Here is a 16,569-nt window from a genome sequence, read left to right as displayed (position 1 = left end):
AAGCGCTCAATAAATATGATTGACTGACATTGCCAGAGCGACGCTCTCTCCATCGGACCCGCAGCAGGGGTGGGCACCGTAACTAAGTATTTGAGGAAGGAAAATGAAGTTAGAAGGCGCGATCTCTGCCCTCAAGAGGTGTACAGTCTAGCGAGACCGCCTCCTTTCCCAGCCCTGTTGTCCGTCCGCACTTCTGCCCGCTCTGACCCGGGGGGTTTCTTGTCTCTGCCGCAGAACAAGAGCTCGCGCTTCCGGCAGGTGAAGGACCACTACGTGGGGGAGATCCCCGGGGACCCGAAACCCCGCCTGGATAGCATCACCAGCAGCCAGAGCTCGGCCAGCTCGGGGTTCGTGGAGGAGAGGTCGCTCAGCGACGTGGAGGAGGAGGAAGGTGCGTCTAGTCCCCGGCTGCTTTGGGGCCGACGTTTTGGGGTCCCGCATTTGGGGATCTCTGGGTGACCCTGTGTCCTGGGTACAGCGGGCAGCAGCTGAACTCTGGGGTACAGGGCATGGGGCTAGACCGTCAGGGAGAAGAAGCATGGCGTAGTGGATAGAGCACAGGGCTGGGAGTCAGAGGGTCATGGGTTCTAATCCCGGCTCTTCCGCTTGTCTGCCGTTGTGTCCTCGGGCAAGTCACTTCACTTCTCTGGGCCTCAGTTACCTCATCTGGAAAATAGTGATTGAGACTGTGATAGTCCCTGTGTCCAACGCAATTTGCTTACGTCCACCCCAGCGCTTAGTACAGTGCCCGACTCACAGTAAGCACTTAATACCATTATTAAATTAAATTAAATTAGTCCCAGCTTTCTGTGTGACTTCGGGCAGGTCGCATAGCCTCTCTGGTCCTCAGTTTCTTCCATCTGTAAAATGAGGGTGGGATTGCCTGACTCGCCCTACCCCTCTGGGTGGTGTGAGGATAAAATACGATAACTGATGGGAAAGCGCTTTGGGAAAATATAAAGAAGCACTCAACACATTCTAAGGATTTTAATGGCTAAATCAAATGCACGGCCCCATGGTGCTAAGGAATCCCCTAGCTGTCGGCATTCAGTGAAGGGGAAAGTGAATGCGAGGAGGGTATTTTTAGTTTCAACCTTTTGTAGAGTATGTTTTTTTGCAGTAGCCTTTGTTCTGCAGTGACCCCGAGAAACAAGAAATAAAGGGTGGGGTTCATTGCCTTATATTCAGACTTGTTGATCCCTCTGGGGTTTTGAACAAGAGTTAAAAGAATAAGTCCCTTAGCAATGCCTCTGTGGGTCAGCCCTACATTCCCCCACCTGCCCAGGTCGGGGGCTCTGGCTCTGTCAGGGCCCCTAGGATGCTTGCAGGAATTATGTGCTGGTTGTTCTACTAGAGACACACGTCATGGTTAGGGACCATCCAACACCCCCGACTCGCCCCTCTCCCTTCTTGACTCTCACTCTTGGAACCCTGCATGTTTCACTTGCCTGCGGGTCCATCCAAACCCCTGCTGAAGTTAGGAAATAAAATCCAGACAACTTCCTCCTCTTTAAGCCGGTCTCTGCATCAGGCAAGCAGTCCCTGCCCCCCGGAGTCTCTCTGGGTCCAGACCACCCCAGGCATAGGTGTTCACGCTACCCCCAGGGTAAGCGGGATTAACCCAGGGGGTCCACGGGCCTGACCAGGACTCGTCCACTTCTCCCCACAGCTCCTGAGGACCCGAGCAAGGCATCCCTGAGCTTGGAACATCTCATCTGCTACAGCTTCCAGGTGGCCAAAGGGATGGAGTTCCTAGCCTCCCGCAAGGTAACGCGTCCAGGGCCAGTGACCAAGGGGAGATGCATCCTGGACCCCAAAGGGCCAGCAAGGAGAACCGGCCGGGACCAGTGTCTTTGTTTTGGAGGGGGGGGTGAGCCTCTCCCGTGTTCCAGCACCCCCAAAATCAAGACCTCTGATCGTCTGGTCAGGCTTACTATTTTTAATTCCATTAGAGGAACAATCAGGATGAGAGATTAGGAGAGCTAAAATTGGATATCTTGGCCAAACAAACATTAGAAGGGAGACGTGACCAGCTACAAAAATAGAAGGGTATAAGCACCCGGAGACCGGGGCGGGAGGGAAATGGGAGGAGGAATTGGTTGTGTTTTCCCCCAAACGCGGGAGATGTGGCTTGGCGGAAAAACATAAACTGATTTTCAGGGGAAATCGACACTCGGCTGCAGTAGTTAAGAGGCAACAGAGCCTAGTGGGAGGAGCACCGGGCTGGGAGTCCAGAGACCTGGGTTCTGGTCCCTGCTCTGTAGGACAGACCTCCGTCTCCTCATCTGTCAAATGGGAATAAGATTGTGAGTCCCGTGAAAGATGCGGACTTCCTGATCTAATGATCTGTATCTCAGTAGTTAGCATTGTCACTGGGATAAGATGAGCACTAAATAAATACCATCATGAGCAAGCATCCCAGGAGATGGGAGGTTGGGGGCATTTCCCTTTCCCACCCATCGGCACAAGTCTGAGCCTTCCCAGTTGTCGCTGAACGCTGTGCTTTCCGCTCTGCTGAAGTGGGTACAAGATAATCGAGTTGGACACAGTCTCTTTCCCTCCTGAGGCTATTACTATTACCACTAATAATAATAATTGTGGTATTTGTTAAGCGTTTGCAGTGTGCCAGGCACTGTACTAAGTGCTGGGGTGGATACAGGCAAATAGTGTTGAACACAGTCCCTATCGCACGTGGGGCTCGAAGTCTTAATCCCCATTTTACATTTGAGGTAACTGAGGCACAAAGAAATGAAGTGACTTGCCCAAGGTCACAGAGCAGACAAGTAGCGGAGCCAGGATTAGAACATAGGTCCTTCTGATTCCCAGGCTCATGCTCTATCCATTAGGCCATGCTGCTTCTACTGGTGGTATTTGTTAAGCACTTATTAAGTGCCAAGGACTGTACTAAGTGCTGGGGTAGATACAAGATAATCAGCCCCTGTCCCATATGGGACTCACAGTCCAAGAGGGAGGGAGAGCAGGGATCTTCTCCCCATTTTAAGGATGAGGAAACAGAGGCCCGGGGAGGTCAAATGTCTCACCCAAGGTCAGAAGGAGCCTGCGGCTCTGGGCCGTGACTCCTCCAGGTAGACGTCTTCCCCTCCGGGTCAGCTCCGACCCCATCCCAGCTCTAGGCCGGACACCGGCCCCTGGGGCTGACCCCCATCTCCCTCCCACAGTGCATCCACCGTGACCTGGCCGCCCGCAACATCCTCCTGTCCGAGAAGAACGTCGTCAAGATCTGTGACTTCGGTCTGGCCCGCGACATCTACAAGGACCCCGACTACGTCCGGAAGGGAGATGTTAGTTTCATTCAGTCGGTAGTTCTGGTCGGGCGCCTGTGTTAAGCGCTTGGAAGAGTCCAATGGCGATAGTAGACGTGATTCCCTGTCCTCTAGGAGGTACGGTCTACTGTGTGCGGAGCACTGGACTGGGCACTTGGGAGAGTACAGTGGTAATAATTGATGGGGGGATTCCCTGTCCTCCAGGAGCTTACAGTCTACTGTGTGCACAGCAGTATACAAGACACTTGAGACAGGAAACACAATTCCTGCCCTCCAAGAGCTTTCAGTCCAGAGCAGGGACCCAGATGGCAGGAAGGAGAGCGTGACCCTGTCATCCCCGTGGGTGGTCTGGATGTGGCCGGTGTTGAGAGTGCATTCCCCTTGATTCCCCCAGGCCCGCCTGCCCCTCAAGTGGATGGCCCCCGAGACCATCTTTGACCGCGTATGCACGATCCAGAGCGACGTGTGGTCCTTCGGAGTGCTGCTTTGGGAAATCTTCTCCTTGGGTGAGATGCTTTGCTTTTTTAAAAAAATGGTATTTGTTCAGCGCTTCTTGTCCACCAAGTGCAGGGGTTGATAAAAGTTAATCAGGTTGGACACAGTCCACGTCCCACATGGGGTTCGCGGTCTTAATCCCCATTTTACAGACGCTTTACCACCTGGGGTGGCAGAGATGCTGGGATTCTGGGGACCTGGGTCCCAGTCCCGGCTCCACCTCTGGCCCGCTGGGCGACCTCTCTGGGGGGCCTCTCTGGGGGGCCTCAGTTTTCTCCACTGCAAATGAGGGATGGTTTGGCCTCACAGGGATATCGAGCGCTGACTGTGAGCAGCAGGCTGTACTAGGCTCTTGGGAGAGTTCAGGAGAGTGAATAGAAGCCAACCCCACCCTCAAGGACCTTACAGTCTAAGTGAGATCATTGGGGCCAAACATGGGACAATTCAAGCGTGATACAAATGTGAGGTTTTTCATCCCCTTCAGCCCTTGTATTTGGGGAGGGCCTCATGTATCCTTGGAAATAAGCCCAGAAAAATCACCGGGGGCAATAGCTGCCCCCCAACAGGAGCTTCTAGGGGGAGTCTGTCACCCTGCCCCATCCCCAGGCTGGAATCATCACCATTCTCTAGAGTTGGAAGGTTATAGCTAATCTCCAGCCCCAGGGTCAGCCCTGGAGTCCCTGACAGAAGTCAGTGACCCCTGAAACTCTCTCTCCTCCTCCCTAGAGGGAGAGGGAAAGGGCCTGGTGGGAATAATCATTATAAGCGCTGTGTGCCAAACGCTGGCGTACATAAGAGTGCTCTCGGACAAACCCCGGCCCCACGGTTTCGTGGCCGGAAAGGTCACCGGCCCTCCGCCGCCTCGTTTCAGGGGCCTCCCCGTACCCCGGCGTGAAGATCGACGAAGACTTTTGCCGTCGGCTGAAGGAAGGCACACGGATGCGGCCACCCGAATACGCCACGCCGGAAATGTAATAATAATAGTAACTGTGATATTTGTTAAGCGCTTACTGTGTGCCAGGCGCTGTACTAAGTGCTGGGGTGGAGGCAAGCCAGTCGGGTTGGACACCATCCCTGTTCCAGGTGGGGCTCGCGGTCTCAATCCCCGTTTTACAGATGAGGGAACTGAGGCACAGGGAAGTGAAGCGACTTGCCCGAGGTCATGCTGGCGGCATGGCAGGCGGTCGGGGGGCTCTGATGGGGTCATGTGACTGCGGCTCTCCCTCCCTTCCCCCTCCCCACCCCCACAGGTACCAGACCATGCTGGACTGCTGGCACGGGGAGCCCAAGCAGCGACCCACGTTCTCAGAGCTGGTGGAGCACTTGGGAAACTTGCTGCAAGCCAACGCGCGCCAGGTGGGGAGACTCGCACCGCCCACGGCCGAGGGCTCAGGCTAGGAGTTTGGGCCAGGGGCTCGGGCCGTGGGCTTGGGGACAAGAATCTGGCCGCTCCGTCCCTCACCTAGGCCAACTCTACCCCTGCCACCGGGGTCCCTTGGGAGGAGAGCGGGCGGGGGCGGGAGACCTGGGTTCTAATCCCAGCCATCCCTCCAGCCTGCTGTGTGACCATGGGCAAGTTCCTTGACCTCTCTGTTGCAATGCGCCCATCTTTGCCTCGTGCCACTTTGTGAATATCTGTAATTTATTTATTCATATTAATGCCTGTCTCCCCCTCTAGACTGTAAGCTCCTTGTGGGCGGGGAATGTGTCTGTTTATTATTATATTGTACCCTACCAAGCGCTTAGTACAGTGCTCTGCACACAGTAAACACTTAATAAATACGATTGAATGAATGAATGAAATAGGATTGACTGACAGACTCCCAGAGGGGCCAGCGAAACACTCACAGAAAGTGTCTTGCTTTTTCTGGCCACCTTGATTCATTCATTCATTCATTCATTCATTCATTCAATCGTATTTATTGAGCGCTTACTGTGTGCAGAACACTGTACTAAGCGCTTGGGGAGTACAAGTCGGCAACATATAGAGACGCTCCCTACCCATTGATGTTTCCTGCCCTAAGGGCCCCCCCCAACCTTGTTTTTAAACAAATGGTGTTTGTTAAATACTTACTATATGCCAGACACTGTACTTAGCAGTGGGATACATACAAGATAATCAGGTTGGAAACACTGCCTGTCCCACATGGGACTCCCGGTCTTCATCTCCATTTTACAGATGAGGTAACCGTTGCCCAGAGAAGCTAAGTGGCTTTCCTAAGGTCACACAGCAGACAAATGGCAGAGCTAGAAATTAGAACCCATGTCTTTCTGACCCCCGGGCCCGGGCCCTTTCCACTAGGCCACACAGCTTCTTCGAAGTCTTGAAGTCAGAGGAGGAGCCCTTCACCCCGATTTTGGTTTTTCAAAACGGCAACCACAACAAAACCCTTTTTAAGCTAAGTCTCGATCCAGGATGTAAAACTAGCAAAAGGCTGCCGTCCCCCTGGCACGTGGGAGAGGGTCTCGCGGGGGTCCACCCTCTCTCCCCCGTCTCCGTGGACGACACAGTGGTCTGCTCCATTCTCCCCACCCATGGAAAGAGGACGAGGCTGCAAGACACGAGAACTGGGTTCTAGTCCCTGCTGTTTGACCTTGGGCAAATCACTTAGCCTCTCTGGGCCACATCCGTGAAACAGGGATTAACTCTTCTCGCTCCAACTTGGACAGTGAGCCCCAAGTGACACAGGGGTAGTGTCTGATCTAATTATCTTTAATCTTCCCCCAGTGTTTACTGCATAGTAAGCCCTAAAATACCATAATTATTATCATCCCTGGTCCCCCCTGGATTTTCATGCCGATATAGATGGACCCGTTGATAGTCCTCTAACACCTGCGTTGTACCGGTAAAAGGAAGAACCAGCAGGCTCTCAACCCTTGGTAGCTGCAGGGCCCGAAGAAAGCGTTCCGGCTTTGTGAGGTTTGTAGCAATGGCACCTCTCTCCTCCATCTGCCCCGTGACAGGATGGCAAAGACTACATCGTCCTCCCTATATCCGAGGTGCTCAGCATGGAAGAGGATTCCGGGCTGTCCTTGCCCACCTCACCTGTTTCCTGTACAGAGGAAGAGGAAGCAGGCGACCCCAAGTTCCATTATGACAACGCGGCCGGAATGAGGTACCGTGCGAGTCCCTTGGGGCCGGGGGAAAAAATAAGAGGAAGGCACTTCAGCTGCTCAGCTACTCTCCCACGCTTGACCTCATCCACCGGGGCTAAGAATAAACCCGGCTCCTCTTTGTCCGGGGCTCCTGGGGCTCCGCTTCACGTCCCCTTTGGGGGTCCCCCAACACCAGCCGACGCCAACGGCTTGATTTTCTAGGAGGGAAGCCTGGGGCAGACCGTGGAGAGGAGGGTTTTTCCAGAGCGGGAGTATGGGGCAGTGTCTGGACCGGAAGGTTTTTGAGATCAAGGGGTCTGGGACAGAGCAGGATGGAAAGGGTTTCCAAAAATAATAACGATAATAATTATGGGATTTGTTAAGCGCTTCCTCTGTGCCAAGCACTGCACTACGTGCTGGAGCGCTTCCTCTGTGCCAAGCACTGCACTAAGTGCTGGAGTAGATACGGGATAACCAGGTCCCACGTAATAATAAGAATAATAATAATAATAATAATAACTATGGTATTTGTTAGGTGCTTACTATGTGAGAAGCACTGTTCTAAGCACTGGGGTAGATACAAGGTAATCAGGTTGTCCCACGTGGGGCTCACAGTCCTAATCCCATAATTCTATTTATCTATTTTGAAGGTATTGATGCCATCTACTTGTTTTGCTTTGTTGTCTGTCTCCCCCTTCTAGACTGTGAGCCCGTTGTTGGGTAGGGATTGTCTCTATCTGTTTCTGAATTGTACTTTCCAAGCACTTAGTAGAGTGCTCTGCACGCAGTAAGTGCTCAGTAAATGCGATTGAATGAATGAATGAATTTTATAGATGAGTTAACTGAGGCCCAGAGAAATTAAGTGGGGGCTCACAGAGTAAGCAGAAGGGAGGACAGGTATTGAATTCCCATTTTGCAGATGAGGGAAATGAGGCACAGAGAAATGAAGATCACACAGCAGGAAAGTGACAAATCCAGGATTAGAACCCAGCGCCTCTGACTCCCAGGACCATGATCTTTCCACTAGGCCACACTGGGAGCCTGGGGCAGGGCTTTGAGAGGGGGATTCTTCTAGAGTAGGAGAGGGGTAGAGTGCAGGGAGAAGTTTCTGTCAGTCAGTCGTTCAGAGTCCCATATTAAGTACTTGGGAGAGTATAATATAACAATATAATGGACACATTCCCTGCCCACAATGAGCTTATGGTCTAGAGCAGGGGACAGACATTAATATAAATAAATAAAATTACAGCTTTGTACAGAAGTGCTGTGGGGCTGGGAGGGGAATGAATAAAGAGAATAAGTCAAGGTGACGCAGAAAGGAGTGGGAGAAGAGGAAAGGAGGGCTTAGTTAGAGAAGGCCTCTTGGAGTAGTGGTGCCTTCAATAAGGCTTTGAAGTGGGGGAGAGTCATTGTCGGATCATCATCATCATCAATCGTATTTATTGAGTGCTTACTGTGTGCAGAGCACCGTTCTGAGCGCTTGGGAAGTACAAGTTGGCAACATATAGAGACAGTCCCTACCGAGGCAGGATGTGGGCAGGAGGTTGGTGGTGAGATAGATGAGATGGAGGTTCAGAGAGAAGGTTGGCAACAGAGGAGCAAAGTGTGCGGGTTGGGTTATAGTGGATAAGCAAGGAGGTGAGGTGAGAGAGGGCAAGGGGATTGAGGGCTTTAAGCCGATGGTGAGGACTTTCCATTTGATGTGGAGATGAGCGGGAGCCTGAGGCAGAGCTTGGAGACGAGGGCTTTCTAGAATGGGGGCCTGGTCCAGAACTCAAAGAAAGTGGTTTTTAGAGCAGGAGCCTAAAGCAGACCTCAGGGAGTTTTCTAGAACAGGAGCCTAAGGTAGACCTTGGAAAAGAGGGCATTCTAGAGCGGGAGCCTGAAGCAGAACTCGCTGAGGGTCTTCCCGGGTAAACCAGCCAACCCATGCCTCCCCTTCACCCCCAGAAGCTGGGCGGTGTGTGGATTTTGAACAGAATTCTGACGGACGTGAGTTTGTCCATGTTTACGGACATCTGGACGGAACTGAAGGCCGCCGGGTGGGGCTCAGTCTGACCCTGAGCATAATAATAATAACTGTGGTATTTGTTAAGTGCTTAATATGTACGTGCCAGTCGCATAGCCTAGGCTCTAGGGTAGATACAAAATAATAGGGCAGGACACGATCCCTGTCCCACACAGGGCTCCCAGTCTCAATCCCCATTTTACAACTAAGGTAACTGAGGCACAGCAAAAAGAAGTGACTCACCCGAGGTCGCACTGCAGACAGGTGGCAGAGCCAGGATTAGAACCCAGGTCCTTCTGACTCCAGCCCTTACTCTATCCACCCGGCCACACTGCTTCTCTATATGAGCAGGGGTCTACAGGATCAGCGGATCCAGAGACTGTGAGCCCACATGGGACAGGGACTGTGTCCAACCTGATATGCTTGTATCCGCACCAGCGCTTAGTACAGGGTCTGTCACATAGTAAGCGCTTAACAAATACCACAATTATTAAATCATTCAGATCCCTCCCCACCATGCCCGTAGAGCTCAAACCAGCTCTTTTCAGACCCCAAAGTGTTCTGTGCGAGCTGGATTATCGAGGCAAAATCAATCACTCAGTCAATCGTATTTATTGAGTGCTACTGTGTGCAGAGCGCTGTACTAAGCACTTGGGAGAGTACAGTACAACACAATTAGCAGAAACGTCCCCTGCCCACATTGGAAAGTGCGCTGGAGGAGCAAAGTGAGCTGGCCACGTTGCTGGCAGAGGTAGACCCGGCTTCTTCGAAGCTAGGCTTTGGGGGGCAGAGCACTTTCCCGGATTTGTCGTGAGCCCCACGGCCCCGTGCCTGCCTGTTGGAATCATTCTGGGTGGAAAGACCACCCAGGAAAAGATCCTGAAGCATTCCCCTGAAGATCCTTGTTCAATCTTACCACAGTGCTTAGCACAAAGTAGGTGATTTAACAACACAACAATGATTACAATTATTATCGTCACGCTAGGTACTCTGTTATGCCCTTGGGAGAGTGGATTGTAAGCCTCTTGAAGGCAGGGGGAACAGCATTAATAGTGAGATCACATGGCTGTCAGCCCAAACCCTCAGTCAGTGGTGTTTATTGAGCACCTAGTGTTTGCAGAACGTTCTGCTAGCACTTGGGGGAGAACAGTGGAATTGGAAGACACAGTCTCTGCCCTTGAGGAGTTAAAAGAAACTGGACAAATTTAAAAGCAGGAGGAAGAAGGACATGTATGTGGATGAGTAAGTGCTTAAGTATCGTATTTATTGAGCGCTGTCTGGATAGCACTGTACTAAACACTTGGAAGAGTACAATGTGATAGGGTTGTTACGGTTCCTTGCCCGTAGGGAGTGTACAGTCTAGAGGAGGAGGCAGACATCAAAATTAATTGTAGATAGGGTAAATGGCAGAGTGTAAGCCGACAGCTACAGCTGTGTTATAGGTGGTCTACAAAGGCTGAGGCAGTAATTGGGCAAGAGAAGAGACATGAATCAGGGAAGGCCTCCTGGAGGAGGTGAGATTTCAAAAGGGCCTTGAAGATGGGGAGAAGCTGTGGTCTGAAGGATATAAGAGAGAGGGGATTCTGGATTATGTGGTCTCCCCTGCACCTTCCCGTAGTTCACCGCGGCGATGGAGGTGGGAGGGATGCCAGTGAAAGCAGGAAGCCAGCCTGGAGGAAGTGACTTCCCCACTTTGCCGCTGTCGGATTGGGGCCGGATCTGGACGCTCAATCCAAAGATAACAGCGTCCATCCAGGCTGCTGTGCCGGTGGCCTCGTTCCAGAGGGCAAGGAAGGGTGCCCACAGTCCAGACGGGCCAAGCGGAGAACTGGCTTTCATTCCCTCTTCCAAAAGGACACTGAGAGGTGGATGAGAAGCAGCATGGTTTAGTTGCTAAAGCATGGGCCGGGAGCCAGAAGGTCATGGGTTCTAATCCCAGCCCGCCACTTGTATGCTGTGTGACTTTGAGCAAGTGACTTGACTTCTCTGGGCCTCAGTTCCCTCATCTGGAAAATGAGATTGAGACTGTGAGCCCCGTGTGGGGCAGGGACTGTGTCCAACCCGATTTACTTGTATCCACCCCAGCGCTTAGTCCAGTGCCTGGCACATAGTAAGCACTTGACAAATACCATTGTTATTATTATTAGAATTGATGACTCTAAGAGTTTGGGTTCCCCCACCAACGAGCTTCTCCCTCCTCCCGGGTCCCCTGCACTAACATAGAAATCTCGTGTCTTTCCACAGTCAATATCTGCAAGGGAGCAAAAGAAAGAGCCGACCAGCAAGTGTCAAAACGTTTGAGGACATTCCCTTGGAGCCAGAGATAAAAATCATTCCAGACGTGAGTCCACTGAAATGAAGTGATAGAAAGCGGGGGAGGGAGAGGGTACCCCATTCTCCTATAACACCGAAGTCACATTCTCACAAAACCCCGTTTGACAGAAAACCTGTATTTTTTCAAGTCACGTGCATGCTCGTAAATGATTTCTATCGGCCCCCCGGCTCTCTGTGTCCTAACAGGCTCTCTCCATGGGGTTGAACATTTCCTATTTCCCTAGCAGCAACGTAGCTGAAACGCTAAGCGAAAAGTCGAGTTCTGGGAGAACCGAGCGTACCCGCCACTGTAGTCCTGCTAAATTGTCTTCAAAACAGAGCATACACGCCACTGAAGTCCCACAAAACTATTCTCCACTCATGGCACTTTCACACGAGCCGGTCACACTGGTTCCTGGGCTCACTCCGGACGTTTCTCTGTCTCTTGAAGGACAATCAGACGGACAGCGGGATGGTCCTGGCCTCGGAGGAACTGACGACTTTGGAAGACAGAAACAAGCTCACAGCCTCCTTTAGGTAAGGCTTTCTCCCAGAGAGATTTCCACAACCTGGGCTCCTCTAGACTGGGAGTTCCATGAAGGCAGGGATCATGTTTATTAATCATCAATCATATTTATTGAGTGCTTACTACATGCAGAGCACTGTACTAAGCTTTTGGGAAGTACAAATTTGCAACATAATTATTAATATTAATAATATTATTAATATTATTAAAAGTATTATTATTAACTCCTCAATTATTATTATTATTATTAAATTAAAATATAATAATAATTGTTATCATTACAAGTACCATGTAATAGTACATGTATTACAAGTACTTGTAATAATAATTATTATTATTATGGTACTTGTAAAGCACTTACTATGTGCCAAACGCTGTTCTAAGTGCTGGGGTAGATACAAGTCAATTAAGTTGGACACAGTCCCTGTCCCACATGGGGCTCACCCTCTTCATCCCCATTTTGCAGATGAGGTAACTGAGGCCCGGAGAAGTGAAGCTACTTGCCCAAGATTAAACAGCGGACGTGTGGCGGAGCCGGGATTAGAACCCGGCTAGTCTAGAACAGTCTAGTCTTCTAGACTGTGAGCCCACTGTTGGGTAGGGACCGTCTCTATATGTTGCCAACTTGGACTTCCCAAGCGCTTAGTACAGTGCTCTCTGCACACAGTAAGCGCTCAATAAATTGAATGAATGAATGAACCCAAGTCATTCTGATTCCCAGGCCCGTGCTCTACCCACTAAGCCATGCTCCTGTACTCTCCCAAGTGCTTAATCAGTCAATCAGTCATATTTATCGAGCACTTACTGTGTGTAGGGCACTGTACTAACCACCTGGGAGAGTTGGTAGAAATGTTCCCTACCCACAGCGAGCTTAGGCTAGTGGTTTGCACACAGTAGGCATCTCGTCAGTACTATCAATCGTATTTATTGAGCGCTTACTATGTGCAGAGCACTGTACTAAGCGCTTGGGAAGTACAAATTGGCAACACATAGAGACAGTCTCTACCCAACAGTGGGCTCACAGTCTAAAAGGGGGAGACAGAGAACAGAACCAAACATACCAACAAAATAAAATAAATAGGATAGAAATGTACAAGTAAAATAAATAAATAAATAAATAGGGTAATAAATAGAGTAATGATTGATGGCTTTTGGTGGGGACCCTGGGGCAAAAAGGTGGCTTCATGCATAGCAGTAAAATAACCAAAAATGACATCACGCATGTTAGGTATCTGTGGGCGCTTGGGGGTGGCGGGGAGGTCAGCCTCGAATCATCACCATCATCAATCGTATTTATTGAGCGCTTACTGTGTGCAGAGCACTGTACTAAGCGCTTGGGAAGTACACATTGGCAACATATAGAGACAGTCCCTACCCAACAGTGGGCTCACAGCCTAAAAGGGGGAGACAAAACCAAACATACTAACAAAATAAAATAAATAGAACAGATATGTACAAGTAAAATAAATAAATAAATGTTATAACCGGGGTGGGACTCCAGATGTAAGCTCATTGTGGGCAGGTAAATGTGACTGTTTACTGTTATGTTGCACACAGTAAGCACTCAATAAATACGATCGACTGACTGACTGAAGCAGATCCGGGAGAAAATGAACTCCTCTCCCCACCGTTCCCTTTCCGTGAGAATCCGGGTGCCGACTGCATTTACTGCAAGCAGGGAGCATGTGGGGGCCAAATTAGGAATCCTGGGCAACTCCTTGTTGGGTAGGGACCGTCTCTATATGTTGCCAATTTGTACTTCCCAAGCGCTTAGTACAGTGCTCTGCATGCAGCAAGTGCTCAATAAATACGATCGAATGAATGAATGAATGAACTCCTGGTGCCCAGAACCAGGGCCCCGGAGTCTGGAGAAAAGATCTGGCTCTAATTTGCACCCTGAAAGTGAGAAACAGCATGGCCTGGTGGAAAGAGCACAGGTCTGAAGTCAGAGGACCTGGGTTCCAATTCTGATTCTGCCACTTTCCTTCATTCTTTCATTCAATCCTATTTATTGGGCGCTTACAGTGTGCAGAGCACTGCACTAAGCACTTGGGAGAGTACAATACAACAATAAACAGACACACTGCCTGCTCACAGCGAGCTTACCGTCCAGACGGGGCACATGTCTGCTGTGTGACCTGGGGCAAGTCACTTAACCTCTCTGGGCCTCTGTGACATCTATGAAATGGGGATTAAGACTATGAGCCTCATGTGGGACATGGACTGTGTCCAAACTGATTATCTTGTATCTACCCCTAGGGCTTAGTACAGTGCCTGGTACATAGTAAGTGCTTAAAAAAATATCCAACTCTGAAGACTGCTGGTTTCTACACAGCTTTATCTGCTGGTGCTTACTTGAAGCAAGAATTAGAATGTGTTTGCCTGACTTCCCTCATGGACAGTTAATCCCGGCTCCACCACTTGTCTTCTGTGTGACTTTGGGCAAGTCACTTCACTTCTCTGGGCCTCAGTTACCTCATCTTTAAAATGGGGATTAAGACCTTGGGCAAGTCACTTCACTTCTCTGGGCCTCAGTTACCTCATCTTTAAAATGGGGATTAAGACCATGAGCCCCACATGGGACAGGGACTGTGACCAACTCGGTTTGCTTGTATCCACCCCAGGGCTTAGTACAGTGCCAGGCACGTAGTAAGTGCTTAACAAATACAACTATTATTATTATTTTTCCACAGTGGGGAGGTTGAAGGGAGGTCTTCAGGGCACACGACGGGCTGGGGAGGTGGGGTTGGACGTTTCGGCTTGGTAGATTTTCTGGAAATGGTTGTCAAGGCCTGGACCTCGGGGTGGCTTGTCCTATTCTGCGGACCCTCCTTTTAGGGGCCCTACCAGTTCCACTGTAAGACCATAAACAGTCTTTCATCTAATCTGAGGCTCCAAAGCTTTGAGGCTCATTGGGAGCCCTTATCGCGATGGGCTAATTCCTGCTGGTACCTGAGAGGAGCAGGGATCCCGGCAACCCGATATGCCGATTAGAGCTAGAAGAGGACCCCCAGCAGGGTTCCTCCAGACCCCCGCGCTCCTGGGAGAGGGGGTGGGGAGCCAGAGACGTGATTCTGCTTTGGTTTCTCACCTCGGAGCAGCGGGCTGGTGCCCAGCCAAAGCAAGGAGTCGGTGATGTCCAAGGCGTCCAACCAGACCAGCGGCTACCAGTCCGGCTATCACTCGGACGACACGGACACCACGGTGTACTCCGGCGAGGAGACTGAACTCTCGCATCCCGGGGCAGCGGCCTCTCAGGCCGGCCGGGCTCCTCCGCTCCCGCCGGCCTCCTGTTGAGCTCGCCCCTTCCCTTCCCTGCGTAAGATGTGGAAGAGGAGCCACGTGCTCGCCCTTCCCACTCCCCACCGGCCATCCCAGCGACTGACCCCATGACCCCCGGGCTGGACGACCGCCGTTTCCACGACGAAGGGACCTTCCGCGTTGGCGTCCCTCTCATGGGCCGGAGCCGAAGAGCCAGGGAAGGGCCTGGAAAACCAGGAAGCTCACGGGTGGGGCCCGAGGGTTCGTCCTGCCATCTGCTGCCCCTCACCACCTCTGCCCAGTGGGGTTCTTGGCAGCTCTAACCAAACGGGAGGCCGGAGGCTCCCAGGCCAAGGGACTTGCCCTGGACTAGGGGTCCGGCTCCGGGAAGGAAGCCCCCAGCCCCTCCTTCATTGATTTAGAGGGACCACAGGGCCGAAGCCACGGGGCTTCCAGAGGCCCCCCAAGCAGGAGGGACAGACGGGCCACATCTGGATGGAGGCATGGGGCAGTGGTGGCACTTCTGGTGAGCATCAGTCCAGTTTCAGGTGGCCACCTTCCCGGGCTCTTCGGCCAGCTCACCGTGGCCGAACAAGCCAACGTGGCCGTAGCCACGTCTCCGCTCTGCGGCTCCCTACGAACCGTCTTGTGCCCCCTCTCCCCAGGAGCGATTAGCCAAGCTGTAAACCAGCCCCGGCAGCCCGACCCCCACCCATCGTCAAATCTGTAACCCGCAAAGCCGTTCCTACTGGGCGGGGGCTGCCCTTCTCCTTGATCTGTTCTTAGTCTTCTTAAAATGAAAAAAACAAAAGTGTTTTTTGTACCATAGTGTTAAATGCCAGAAATCAAAACAACAACAAGCAATATGGCACATACTGTATTTATAGCCTGTTAATGTAGAAAGAAATGTAATATATTAAAATATATATATTGTATATGTTATATCAGTCATGTTTCTGTACCAATGGTATCTGGCAAGACAGGGGTTGCTGTTTCATAAATAGAAGGACATCATTTTCTTGAGTGGAAAATAGCATCTAGTCTCTTTAGGGAGGGAACAGATATCTTTTTTTTGGTTCGACTCATATAATGGGCAAATGAAAAATCACCTTAAATCCCCATTAGGATTTCCAACTTAGTGGAAGCCCCTTCTCTATTTGTGTAGGAAGTCCTTGTGATTGTGCTAGGAATTAGTAAGCCAATTACTACCGAAACTGTGTGCTAAGCACCAGGCAAGATATAAGATTATCAAATGGAACGCAGTCCCTGTCTCAACCCAGGGCTTGCCTGCCCATCTAAGAGGAAGGGTCACCAGCCATCCTTATCCCCATATCATAGAGGAATTGGAGGCCCAGAGAAGGTAGGTGAGTTTCCCAAGGTCACACAGCAAGACAGTGGTAGAACTGAGATTAGAACTTGCATCTCCCGTCTCCCTGTGCTCTATCTGCTGAGCCATGCTGCCCCTCTGATGAGGGGTTAATCCTTCAAATAAAGGAAATTACAGGGACTGGAACCACCAGAGTTTTGCAAAGTGTGTGTCTGATGACATCATCATTATTATTAGTACTTACTAGTAGTAGTATTAA

At 51.0% G+C, this 16,569-nt stretch overlaps 1 protein-coding gene across 1 annotated transcript in view; it reads left to right on the top strand.

Annotated features, from left to right (window-relative positions):
- KDR (kinase insert domain receptor) overlaps positions 1–15,877 on the top strand; it is a 52,070-nt gene extending 36,193 nt beyond the window's left edge. The window contains exons 21-30 of the mRNA XM_038769279.1: positions 235–391; positions 1,670–1,767; positions 3,180–3,302; positions 3,679–3,790; positions 4,651–4,750; positions 5,030–5,135; positions 6,744–6,895; positions 11,128–11,224; positions 11,648–11,733; positions 14,821–15,877. Coding sequence (XP_038625207.1) covers positions 235–391; positions 1,670–1,767; positions 3,180–3,302; positions 3,679–3,790; positions 4,651–4,750; positions 5,030–5,135; positions 6,744–6,895; positions 11,128–11,224; positions 11,648–11,733; positions 14,821–15,019 — 1,230 coding nt within the window. The 3' untranslated portion in view covers positions 15,020–15,877. The remainder of the gene's footprint in view (positions 1–234; positions 392–1,669; positions 1,768–3,179; positions 3,303–3,678; positions 3,791–4,650; positions 4,751–5,029; positions 5,136–6,743; positions 6,896–11,127; positions 11,225–11,647; positions 11,734–14,820) is intronic.
- The last annotated feature ends 692 nt before the right edge of the window (positions 15,878–16,569 follow it).

Source organism: Tachyglossus aculeatus, chromosome X5, assembly GCF_015852505.1.
Source record: "Tachyglossus aculeatus isolate mTacAcu1 chromosome X5, mTacAcu1.pri, whole genome shotgun sequence".
NCBI classification, from domain to species: domain Eukaryota; kingdom Metazoa; phylum Chordata; class Mammalia; order Monotremata; family Tachyglossidae; genus Tachyglossus; species Tachyglossus aculeatus.
Note: the sequence above shows the minus strand (reverse complement) of the source record. Positions and strands in the feature narration are given on the sequence as shown.